Genomic DNA, 11,475 nt, shown 5'->3' with positions numbered 1-11,475 from the left:
ATCAACCACAAGAAAACAGTGATTTTAAACGTCATTTATTGAGTATGAACGTCGCTCTCCCACAGAACCAACCTCAGTAGAACTATGATGCTAAGTGTCTGCACATAAATATGCGATAAATCACCAATGAGGCGCAGAGTGCCAGCTCATTACTGCACACACACACACACACACACAAACTGTAAAGTGCCCGTTGAGATCAAACAATTAAAGGCCTGAGAAACATCACACCTCCATACAAGCGTAAATCATGACAACAAATGAAGCCCATTCTTTCTGAGGCGAACACATGAGAGAAGGTCCAGCCGTCTTTAAAGCTTCCTTTGCATGTCGGTAAACATCAGTACGTCATGAGAGGCAGCACGGTAACGCAAGACTGGAGTCAGTGCCTGAGCGTGTACTTCATTATGATTCAGACCAATAGTTTTAGTACCTGTATAAAATACAATCCTTCATTTTGTAAAGTGGCATCTTCATAATCTCTTCCAGGGATGAGGTGACATCATGGCTTGAGTTGCTGCAGCGTGAAGGGAGAAGAAGCCGAGTAATACTGTGACCTGGATATTCACACCGCTCACTCACTCTCCGTCCTATGGTTCCACGCTCACCTGCATTTTGCTGTAGACCCACGGGAGAACACTTTTCACGTTGGTGTAGACACCAGGCTTGTTCTTCTCGCCGCAGCCGGATCCCCAGCTGGTGATTCCAGCCAAGTACCACCGGCCGTTCTTTTGGCAAACCAGTGGGCCTCCACTGTCACCCTGGTGGAAAAACAAACGCACAAACACAATAAAATATTATCAGTTGATATTATCATCCTGAGGAAGCAACAGTAGTTACAGGAGGACTTCTGCCAAGCAGCTTACTCCAACCCATCGTTTTGATTTTCACCCGATAACATTGTCCTGCATTTGTGTCAGCGATACAATTAGATTCCATTGTGCCTTCAAATTGTCACATTCGCTTGAGCGCACTGGACCAACAGGTGGCAGTAGTGTTTGGAAGTGGCTGGAACCAGTAGAATTCAGTAGAAGAAAATGGGCCAGAAAGTCAGGACCTGGATGATCCATTCTTAAATTCTTAAGATAAAAAAAGTCTTTCTACAACTGTTTCTCATGAGGTTCCACCTCAATGTATTATTGTATCTGCGTTCTTGTGAGATTGTTCCCTGTCAACCTTGGTCAACCATGAGAGGCTCAGCGTAGAGCTGTCACTCTGTGAAAAGAAGCCACTGATTCATTGTCTCTTGTTGCTTTAACTGCTGCCCCCTCGACCTGACCTCAGACTGTTCTTATTTTCTTGCAACTTTATTTCATTGTTCACAGCAGACGTAGGCAAAGTGCGCCCCGGGGGCCATATGCGGCCCTTTGCCGGTATATTTGTGGCCCTCATTAGGTCAAACTAAAACTGATTTATTTCTAACAGTTTCTTTGACCTGTTTCTATTTACTAGTTCAACTGTGCATATGGGACTAAAATTTATCTTTTTTGTCGATTGTGTCTATTTTCGATCCTTGAAATACATTGAAAGATAATCGAAAACATATTTTAAATATAAATTGCCTTTTTGAATCTTTCTCAGACGTTTGGTACATAGATCCATGATTATTTATAGTGAAATAAAATGCATCTAAAATGAAATGTTTACATCGGTTTCTAGTTATAGTTATTCTTCTAACATTGTCACCTCCACCTGCTCAATTCCTATTCCACCCTTGACCCCAGCCTTCTGTCTAACACATAAGACTTGAGTACCTAAAGAATTAGTCCTGTCCAGCAGAAAGCAGACGATGATGCTGAGGTGTGAGTCCTTTGCCAACCAGCAGAGGGCCCCCATCCGCGTCGTGACCAGTCCCGCACTCACCTGACAGGAGTCCTTGCCTCCCTCAAGGTGCCCAGCACACAGCATGTTCTGGCTCACTGCGTTTCCATACACCTCTCTTTTGCTGCACACGTTCGATCCAATAATGTTGACAGACACCTCGATCAGCTCATTGGAGACTCGAGCTGAAAACAATACGTTTGATGAGTATGAGGGTGAACCAGTTGGTCAGGCAGATCTAGGTGTGTGTCTCTCTGTAGGAACAGTTCAAACCCAACAAACGTCCAAGAGACAGAACAAATGTTCCAGCTGCTCGATTGTTGACAGGGTATTTTGAGCTACTTGTTCGAAGAAGACATGTCAAACATTTAATCTCTGGTGCATCAAGAGCAGCAGCATTCCTGCGTCTCGTGAGACTTCTCAGAAATATCATGCAGGAAACTCCCAAGCTGCAGTGGAGGGTGCGGATTCCTGATTTTGAGGACTGACTTCTGAGTCAAATCAGATCCGCCAGATATTTACTTGAACTGCAAGGTCATGTGCGTCAAGCTAAAGATCAAGTCTTTTGCAAAGATCAAGCTAATGGGAAGTGGCTGTTGAACTGTTTTACTGGGTCCAAAAACAAACAAACAAAAAAAAAGTGCCTGTTTGCTGAACAACATTGGCACCGGGGAAATTTCATCAGATTTTAGTTTGTACCTTTATCTGCGTCTGTGGTGCCAAATCCAGTGGTCCAACAAGTGGTCCCGGGCTTAAACAAAAGGCCGCGGAATGGTAAACAAGCTGGTTGGAATGGTCCTGGAAGAAAAACAGACACATTTTAAAACATTTAAAGAGGCTTGGGGAGTCTTCAAACGATGATATGGATCAAGGATTTGTGAGTGACAGCACAAAGAAAGTGTTTTGAGGTCAACTGAGTCCAGATAACTCTGAAGCCTGCACGAGTCAGTGTGGTGGCGCATAGCTTCTTAATCTACACATGACAATGAGGTCATGAAGAGACTCGTATGCTCCTTTTCCAGCAAAAAAACTGTAGATGTGAGGCCGTCTGAGGCGTACCCTTTGTGTAACCCACAGGAATCACAGAGAGTGAAGGTCATTCTTGCTGTAATGCTGCACCATCAACAACATTTTCCCCAAAATACTGAAGCTAAAGTCTGTGGTGCTGGCACAGATCCTATCTTTCATGGAGCTTCAGCAGAGAGTGTTGGTTGACAAAAGCTCTTGATCTCAGGTCAGTCAGCCGTCTTTCAAACCTTTCTTCTGTTATACGAGCCTTTATACTCCACTGAGGTTCCTGTGAGGCGCCCAAAGTGATATTTGGAGGTCAGGAAATCTAAAATGAAGCCCACCTTGAGAAGAAACTGGTTCCTCAAGTTTGATTAGAGCGATGTCTCTGTCGTTAGTTTTGACGTTGTAGTTTTCATGGAGCATGATCGTCTTCACACTGTAGGCCTTTGGGAGATTGGTCTGAGAAATCATTCCTCCGTAGACCTTCCACTGCGAGGGAGAGGACGATGAGCTCCTGCAGATTGAAGAAGAACGGAGTGAGTCACAGAAGAAGTAAAGGACTGAATCATTTTTGTAGTGATGAGCCAGTGAGGCTTCATGAAACAGCGTCCTTATTTTTTAGAGCTCAGCAGGTGGTGCTGTTGGTATGAAAATGAGGTGAGGTTTCATTGAAAAGGCTGGTCAAATCCAAAGATTTTAGAAGAGAGAGTTCCATCTTGTGGACTCTGAAAAAGAGGGCACTGTTTCATGAAGCCTCACCAGCCCGTCACTACCAATTTAAACAACACAGATTGATGCAAGCAACAGGATGAACGTCCAAGTGTGGGGTCACTTTGTGTAGACCACACACGAAGTGAATGGCGCAACTGTAACCCACAAAAATCACCTTATTCAAGCTTCGGGTCGGAGATTATAACATGTCAACAAACTGACCAATGAAAGGGAGACAATGAAAGTCTTCATTTCCTACTGCTTATTTAAAATTCAAACTGCTATTTAGTTTTGAAATTGTATTCTAAATAATTTCATATTTTGATTAAAAAAAATAATGCTGTTGAGCAAAATAGTGGTTATAAATAAACTACTAATAAATAATCATTATTTAGTTGTTATTGTGTTCGAATGGATTCAAGTTTTTCAACAAATACTAAAGTTTTCATTATATATTTTTTTTTTTCCAATTGGAACAAATGTTCAGTCGTCATTTGTGATGAGAGGAAGCCAAACCTGCATTTCCACATTCTTGCGGGCAGAGTGTAATGGATGATCTCTACTCGCAGTAGGTGGAGTTTGTCAGTCAGCAATGTTGAAATTGTTCCTCTAGAATCTCAGTCTAAGGGCATCAGTTCAGCTCATGAATCATGTTCTGCTTTAGAGAATCGAGGTCTCAAACCCATCCACAAAAGGGACCACAGTGTGGGCGGGTCTCTGTGCCCAGTAAAACAGGCGCAGCCTGGTAAACCAATCAGGTGTCAGCTGCAACCAACAGCACCAGACTTCAGTCTTCAGGCCCCGTGACTGGTTAGAACAAAGCCCATCAGCGACTGTGGTGGCCCTCTGAAGGCCGGGTGGAGGCCCCTGCAATAGAGTGAAGGAGACTTACCTGGTGAAGCAGTGAGCAGCAGTCAACAGGAAGTCAGGAGCAACCAGCACGGCGCCGCACACGTGACGCTGTCTGAAGTGGAGCGACCCCTGCCAGGGCCACTGGCCAGACTTGGCCGCGGTGCCGCCGATGATTTTGGACGTGGACTGTTGCCTGCCACAGTCTGAGAGACGCAACGATTTAAAGCAGCGTGAACTGATCCCAGGTCTGTTAATGGCTTCCAGTTACACATCTGAAATCCAAGTGCCATGGTTGTTCTTACCTGCGCACATTAGAGAGACTATTTCCTGGTTGGCACAACTGGAGCTGCAACACAGCAGAAGGAGATAAGACAGCATGAGTCGAGTATCTTGGCGCTGACCTGATGCACTGTGTTTGAATGGCCAAGACTTGAGAAATTGCAACGAGGAAAATGACCTTCACCTGACTTTCACTTTGCTCTGCATGGTTGAAGATGATTGGTTTGTTAGCGTGAGGCTAATGGAGAGTCCTGGAGATTTGATGCTCTTTGTGCTGAAGGACCTGTGGAAGCAATTGGACAGGTTTGTGGACACACTTCTAGATTGCTGGATTTGGTTCAGCTAGCACAGGCATCACACCAGGATGGAGACAGTCGAGCTGCCCACTAATATTCCGGGAAGCTACAGTTTAGGACGTTTACCTTCTGAAGCCCAGCTGTTGACAGGCCTGATCGGAGGCAGCCTGACTCCAGCCTGCGGAACACACCGGCAGGAAGCGTCCATCCTCATCTGTCATCAACTCCAGACTGTTGTCTGAAGCAAACCTCACTACAAAGAAGTGTGAAGTTACAAATGTGTTTCATACAGAACATGAAGATGAAAAATGTTAATAACAACTTTAATAATAATGTTTGTTTTGATATCGCGTCTAAAATGAAGTTCATTATTCATTCATTACACGGCACCGCTCCAAATTGTCTTCACTTCTGTCCCCTTAAAAATAAAGTTTGGAATGCTCACGAAGGCTAACCGAGCTAAGCTAGGCTAACGTTAGCAAACCGTAGTGAAACGGAATGGGTCTAATATGAAATGCAACTCACTGCTCTTTATATTGATCTAGTCCAGGAAATTATATTTTAGCACGGTTCCCGGGAAACGCTGGAGGATGTGCGCGGCTTGGCGCTCCGCCAGCAAGTTAAGCCGGTGAATAAAGACGGTGCCCGGACACCGGCGTGTTGCTGCTTTTGTGTTGAAGACAAAGCAAACAATTTCACGTGCCTCGTGACCTATAAACATTTTAGGCTCTTAATCTAGTTGTTGCCCAGCACAGACAACACAAAAGCATGTTTTCCCTTTGTGTGTCACTGTCTTAATTCCCGTCCTATGATGAAGCAGGCTGTGGACTCACCGCAGTTGGTCTCGTCTGAGCCCTGCTGGCAGTCGCTGACGCCGTCACATTTCACGGTGTTGTTGGGGCAGGTGTCGTGCGAGGGCAACAGCGGGTCTTCATCGGGGCTGTGTTCTATTTCAAAGTTGTTGTAAATGGTTGTTGAGACCAGTCGAGTGCCGAAACGCACTGCAGCAAAGACAGAACGGAGGGAGGAGGGCCATATGTTTTAGTAAACATGACATGACATTTATGCATTCATATAAGTCTACCTCCGAGCCAGATGGCGAGGGCCAGGAGGCCAATGAGCAGCAGCGTTCCGCCGGACCCGCCGTAACACTGGGTGGACCTCTCGCAGCATCTCCTCTTCTTGCAGCTTGTAGCTGCAGAAAACGTCCATTTTATTTCCACTGCAAAGCATTATTTGAATCCTCCAGGGAGGGAATGTGAGCACTTACGTATGGTGGTGTGTTGGACTGGGACGGGGACCACTGGTGACGGGTACTGAGGGATGTAGTGAGGGTGGGAGTGAGGCGTCAGGCCTGGGCCGGTACCGTAGCCCGTTACCTCGTACGGCCTGTAGGGGGCCTGGCTGGGCACCGTGACCGAGTAGTAGGGAGGGGGGGCATCATCCTGCAGTCAAATGATGGGGGACTCAACTTTGAATGGCATGTGAGTGGCATCAGTGTCTCACCGCAGCTGAGCTGCGTGCAAGCTGTAGATCACGCTCATGAATGTATGACTCACTCTGGAGCTGAAACACGCACACGTGAAACACGTTCACGTGAAACAATGTCGTATGTCAAGACAGCGCATCTTGATGTGTATCTATTGGTGCCAGAGCATTTTTCATGATGCATCGACTCAATAACCAAATAATGAAGATTATAAATAAAATATAGAATAAATATTCGAATAAATATAAATAAAATAGAATAAATATAAATAAAATAGGAATATATAAAATATAAATATAAAACAAATTTCCCTTAGGGACAAAAAATATAATTGAGATTGAAGTTGTTTTGTCAATTGCATTATTAGAGGTTTTTAAAAGTTAATGACAGAAATTAATTTTAATCCATAGAATGCCCCACTTGGAGCAGGTTGCTTTTGGTTCACAACAGCCTGCGGAAGTTAAAATAAATTCATTTAAATGGAGACCTGATGTGTTGTCTTGTTTTGTTACATCTGTTTTATGGAGTTCATTTTGGAAAGAAATTGTTTGCATTTTTAGTTTTGAATGATAGAACTTAGATTAAAAAAACATTCCAACTGAATAATGAGGTTTAAATATACGTGAGAGGAAGTACTCGGCTTTTGACCTACTATTAAGTATATAAACTGCTAAGTGTGCGCATCCACACCCAGGCGACTCAGGCGCCGTGGCATGTGACCAGCAAATCATGTCGTGTTCTTACATTCTCTTTTATTTCAGTGAAAATCGGTCACCTTGACTGGAAGAAGCTTGTATGAGGAAGCTGGTGGCGGCACGTCTAGAGTTTATACTAAAGCCAGAAAGTGAGTCATGACTATTCAAAAGGCTGAAACGGTCAGTTTGACTGTGGTGGACCTCTGACGTTTCAGTTTAGATCAGTGGCACCACAAACAGTGACTCTTCCAGTGGATCGCAAATGTAGCTGAGGCAGAAGGCGCGAGACAAAGAAGAAACTTATGTAAGATGTTGAATTATAGCATCTCATAACGTTGGTATTTGGGATCGTGGCTGGTTACATGATTCCACCTGAGGTTTGTTCCAACGTGAGCGTGACATCAAAAGCATGGCAGCTCCCCATTGGTTGTGTTGGAAGTCGCGCTCTGTGAGTGGAGTGTGACATCAAATGAAGCACAGGACGTGAGATCCTGATTTTCACGTCTGGATTAGTTAGAATGAAGCTCTGTTTGCTTAAACTTGGAAGGCAAACATCCTGAAATGTTAGTTACGCATGACTTTGTCCAACTACAGCTAATGTTAGCTACGGATGACTTTGTCCAACTACAGCTAATGTTAGCTACACATGACTTTGTCCAACTACAGCTAATGTTGGCTACACATGACTTTGTCCAACTACAGCTAATGTTAGCTACGGATGACTTTGTCCAACTACAGCTAATGTTAGCTACACATGACTTTGTCCAACTACAGCTAATGTTAGCTACGGATGACTTTGTCCAACTACAGGTAATGTTAGCTGCGCATGACTTTGTCCAACTACAGCTAATGTTAGCTACACATGACTTTGTCCAACTACAGCTAATGTTAGCTACGGATGACCTTGTCCAACTACAGCTAATGTTAGCTACGGATGACTTTGTCCAACTACAGGTAATGTTAGCTGCGCATGACTTTGTCCAACTACAGCTAATGTTAGCTACACATGACTTTGTCCAACTACAGCTAATGTTAGCTACGGATGACTTTGTCTAACTACAGGTAATGTTAGCTATGCATGACTTTGTCCAACTACAGCTAATGTTAGCTAGGCCTGACTTTGTCCAACTACAGTTAATGTTAGCTACACATGAATTTGTCCAGCTACAGCTAATGTTAGCTACACATGACTTTGTCCAGCTACAGCTAATGTTAGCTACACATGACTTTGTCCAACTACAGCTAATGTTAGCTACGCATGACTTTATCCAACTACAGCTAATGTTAGCTACACATGACTTTATCCAACTACAGCTAATGTTAGCTACGCATGACTTTATCCAACTACTGCTAATGTTAGCTACGCATGCCTTTATCCAACTACAGGTAATGTTAGCTACACATGACTTTATCCAACTACAGCTAATGTTAGCGACGCATGACTTTGTCCAACTACAGCTAATGTTGGCTACACATGACTTTATCCAACTACAGCTAACGTTAGCGACGCATGACTTTGTCCAACTGTTGCTACAGTGACGACGCCTGATTTGAGTGCGGCCCTCAAGGAAGCAGAAGTCGGTTTCTGCAGCGCTGACGTTGCCTCATCATCTCTATTGAAGCTAATCATATCTCTTTGTCAGAGAAGGAAAGGTAAATAATACGAGGGTCTAGTGTTCAGAAGGGCTGCAGGTCCGCTTCCTAACAAAGGTGTTTCATAAGACCTATTCTGCGCAGAGGTGCTCGAGTTTCACACACACACACACATATATATATACATCCACTTCACTGAATTTAGAGGTGGAAGAGCAGGTTTGTTGGACTCCCTGCAGCGACACACCAGCCATAAAAGACAGATCAACTTGCACAGCTCCTCTGTACAGCAGCATCATGGAAAATCACTGGACAAATACCTGTTGTTGGAAAAAGTACCGCCTCCAATAAGACAACAATTTATAGATACCCAATAAAGGGAGTTGTCAGGGAGGGGAATGTGCCCCCCCTCCACTGACAGGAAGTTGGGTTGGGTGGGTTGAGATTTTGGATAATCAGCAAAATTTAATATAAACCAGAAGAATGACTCATCGATGTCAAGGGTTCAGCAAAGGTTTAGAGCTGAAAAATAAACACTATATTAGTGTTAAGACTTTTGGTCTAAATAAGCTTTGCAACAGAAAGATGGAAATAAAAAGACAAGATAAGTTAAGATAAGACTTTCTTGTTCTCACAAAGGAGAAATTGTTATAAGGAAAAATGAGGAAATATTGACAATATTAAGTCTGAAAATTCTTGAATTTTACTTTTTTAAAAGTAACTAATATTTAGTCTGAAATAAAGAAAGTGTTCCTTACTCCTGATTTATCAGAGGTTATAGTATTAAAAAGAGTGTGGTGCGGAAGAAGCTTCTCATAATGGACCCAATATATTTGTACAAAGGTGAAGAACTTATTAAAATAAATGTTAATTTCACTAAATCAGATGACTGACATGACAAAGAATGAACAAATGAACTATAACTCAGAATCAAGTAAAGGACTGGATCGGAACTTACCAGGTTATCTTTAGCCATCAGACCGTAAAGTTGTGCTGTGTCCGCGAGAAGAGAGAAGGTGAGAGCACGTGGGCGGAGCTACGTCACATTCAAGTGTTTACTCTCTCAAAGACATATTCTGTTCCTTTTCTTCTCAGGTCTTCTTTGCTCTGGTGTGTGTTTCCTCATGACCTTCATAGAGCCATTCAGATGTGGGAGGGTCTCCTGCCAAAACACCTCCCCCTCAGCGGCTCAATCATTGTCCCGAACCCTGCGACGTCTCCGAGCAGAGATGAATGAGCCCATCACCTGTCAGACTGGTTTCCTCAGGTGAAGGAATCCACCTGGGCTCCGGTGGCGTCAGCTGATTCCAACTGCTCATGGCCTCCTTGTCAAACAAGAGCACCAAAGCAGCGTCAGCGTGAAGGTTTTCACTCAGTCAACATTCTCAAAAGTAAAAGTAAAATGGCCTCATTTTCTACGTGTGAATGAACTGGACCACGAGCAAATCTTAATGGCACTTTTTCAACCCGTGCTCTGAGTCAAACACTTTTCTCCTCCGACGTGATGAAGTCAACAAATGGAGGACTGTGTTTCAGGTAAAGTTCATTTCACTGAAGGACAGTCATGTGATGCACACGTGATTGTTTTTCGCTCATCTTGTTCTCCTACAGCCTCACAGATTCTGATCCAAACCTTTTTTTTTTGGGTCACATTTCTTTTTTTTTTGGGTCCCTTCCCCTCTGTGGAGGAAGACTGAGGCTCCTTAGACTTTCAATTGCCGTCAATGCCCTACTCATATTGAGTAGGGCAATATGAAGTCGTCGTTTATATCTACTGTAGCTTAGCACCGTCGCTAGCTAACAGGAAGCTAAGGCTGTGTCCCATGTCTCCCCCTAACACCAGCACTGAACACTAGCACTTGGTTGTGAGCGCGCTCCCCTATGAAGCGCCCTCCGACGACCAAGTGAAGTGACTGACGTCCCTCAGAACTGGGACCACACTTGATGACGTCACACGTAAAGACAACGTGTCATTGGCTGCCGTGTTGTGTTTTGTTTCCTGCATCTCCAGTGTTGGAGACAACGTTTTGGAAATGACAGCTCCAACGATTCTGCAACCTCTTGCATCGGCACTTTATTACAAGCCACTTCCTTCAATATTGTTACTTGTTTATTTTGGATGGTCAAAAATGTTGCCAACCCTAACAACCAGGGCAGTGACCAATGAGAGAGCAGTGTTAGGTCATATGCTTGCCTCACAAATTTGGAGGTATTTGGTAGTCATGGGTCGATGAGGCTTCATGAAACAGTGTCCTTATTTTTTGAGCTAGTGGATGGTGCTGTTGGGTTAAAAATGAGGTGAAGTTTCATTGAAATGTTTGTTCAAATGCAAAGATTTTACAGCAGAGAGCGCCATCTGGTGGGCTCTGAAAATGAGGACACTGTTTCATGAAGCCTCAACAGCCCGTCAGTGACGATTCAGCATCTGTACATTGAAAATGGATCAGCGGTCAGTGTGTATTGAAGAGACCCTGCTGCCTTCTGTAATGCAAATACACAAATACAAAACTGAAATATGGGTTTTAACTTGTCATCTAACTATGGACTTCACTCCTATTATAAGACCAGCAAGTGTTCTCAATTGTTTTAAATGTATATCACATTTTTGTGATCCAGGTTTATGCTTCAAGAGTCTCTTAACTCAGGTTGCTTGACCTCAAAAACAAGATGTTTTAAGACAACGGATTGTGATCGTGCTACATTCCAGTCTCTGAGTATTTTAACAGGT

At 43.7% G+C, this 11,475-nt stretch overlaps 1 protein-coding gene across 2 annotated transcripts; it reads right to left on the bottom strand.

Moving 5' to 3' along the window:
- Positions 1-28: 28 nt before the first annotated feature.
- On the bottom strand, positions 29-9,871 carry tmprss13a (transmembrane serine protease 13a). Of its 2 annotated transcripts, XM_053873857.1 has the most exons (13): positions 9,706-9,871; positions 6,241-6,415; positions 6,055-6,165; positions 5,804-5,971; positions 5,097-5,223; positions 4,859-4,957; positions 4,698-4,741; positions 4,436-4,598; positions 3,174-3,346; positions 2,521-2,619; positions 1,864-2,006; positions 609-761; positions 29-517 (listed from the first exon to the last, which is right to left on the bottom strand). In XM_053873857.1, the coding sequence occupies exons 1-13, from the start codon at positions 9,721-9,723 to the stop codon at positions 503-505; spliced, it is 1,488 nt and encodes a 495-aa protein (XP_053729832.1). In that variant the 5' UTR covers positions 9,724-9,871; the 3' UTR covers positions 29-502. The 2 variants fall into 2 exon arrangements, with proteins under 2 accessions (XP_053729832.1, XP_053729831.1); XM_053873856.1 differs by lacking the exon at positions 29-517 and having other exon boundaries at positions 539-761.
- Positions 9,872-11,475: the final 1,604 nt, after the last annotated feature.

The sequence above is a fragment of the Synchiropus splendidus genome, chromosome 8 (assembly GCF_027744825.2).
Source record: "Synchiropus splendidus isolate RoL2022-P1 chromosome 8, RoL_Sspl_1.0, whole genome shotgun sequence".
Lineage (NCBI taxonomy): Eukaryota > Metazoa > Chordata > Actinopteri > Syngnathiformes > Callionymidae > Synchiropus > Synchiropus splendidus.
Note: the sequence above shows the minus strand (reverse complement) of the source record. Positions and strands in the feature narration are given on the sequence as shown.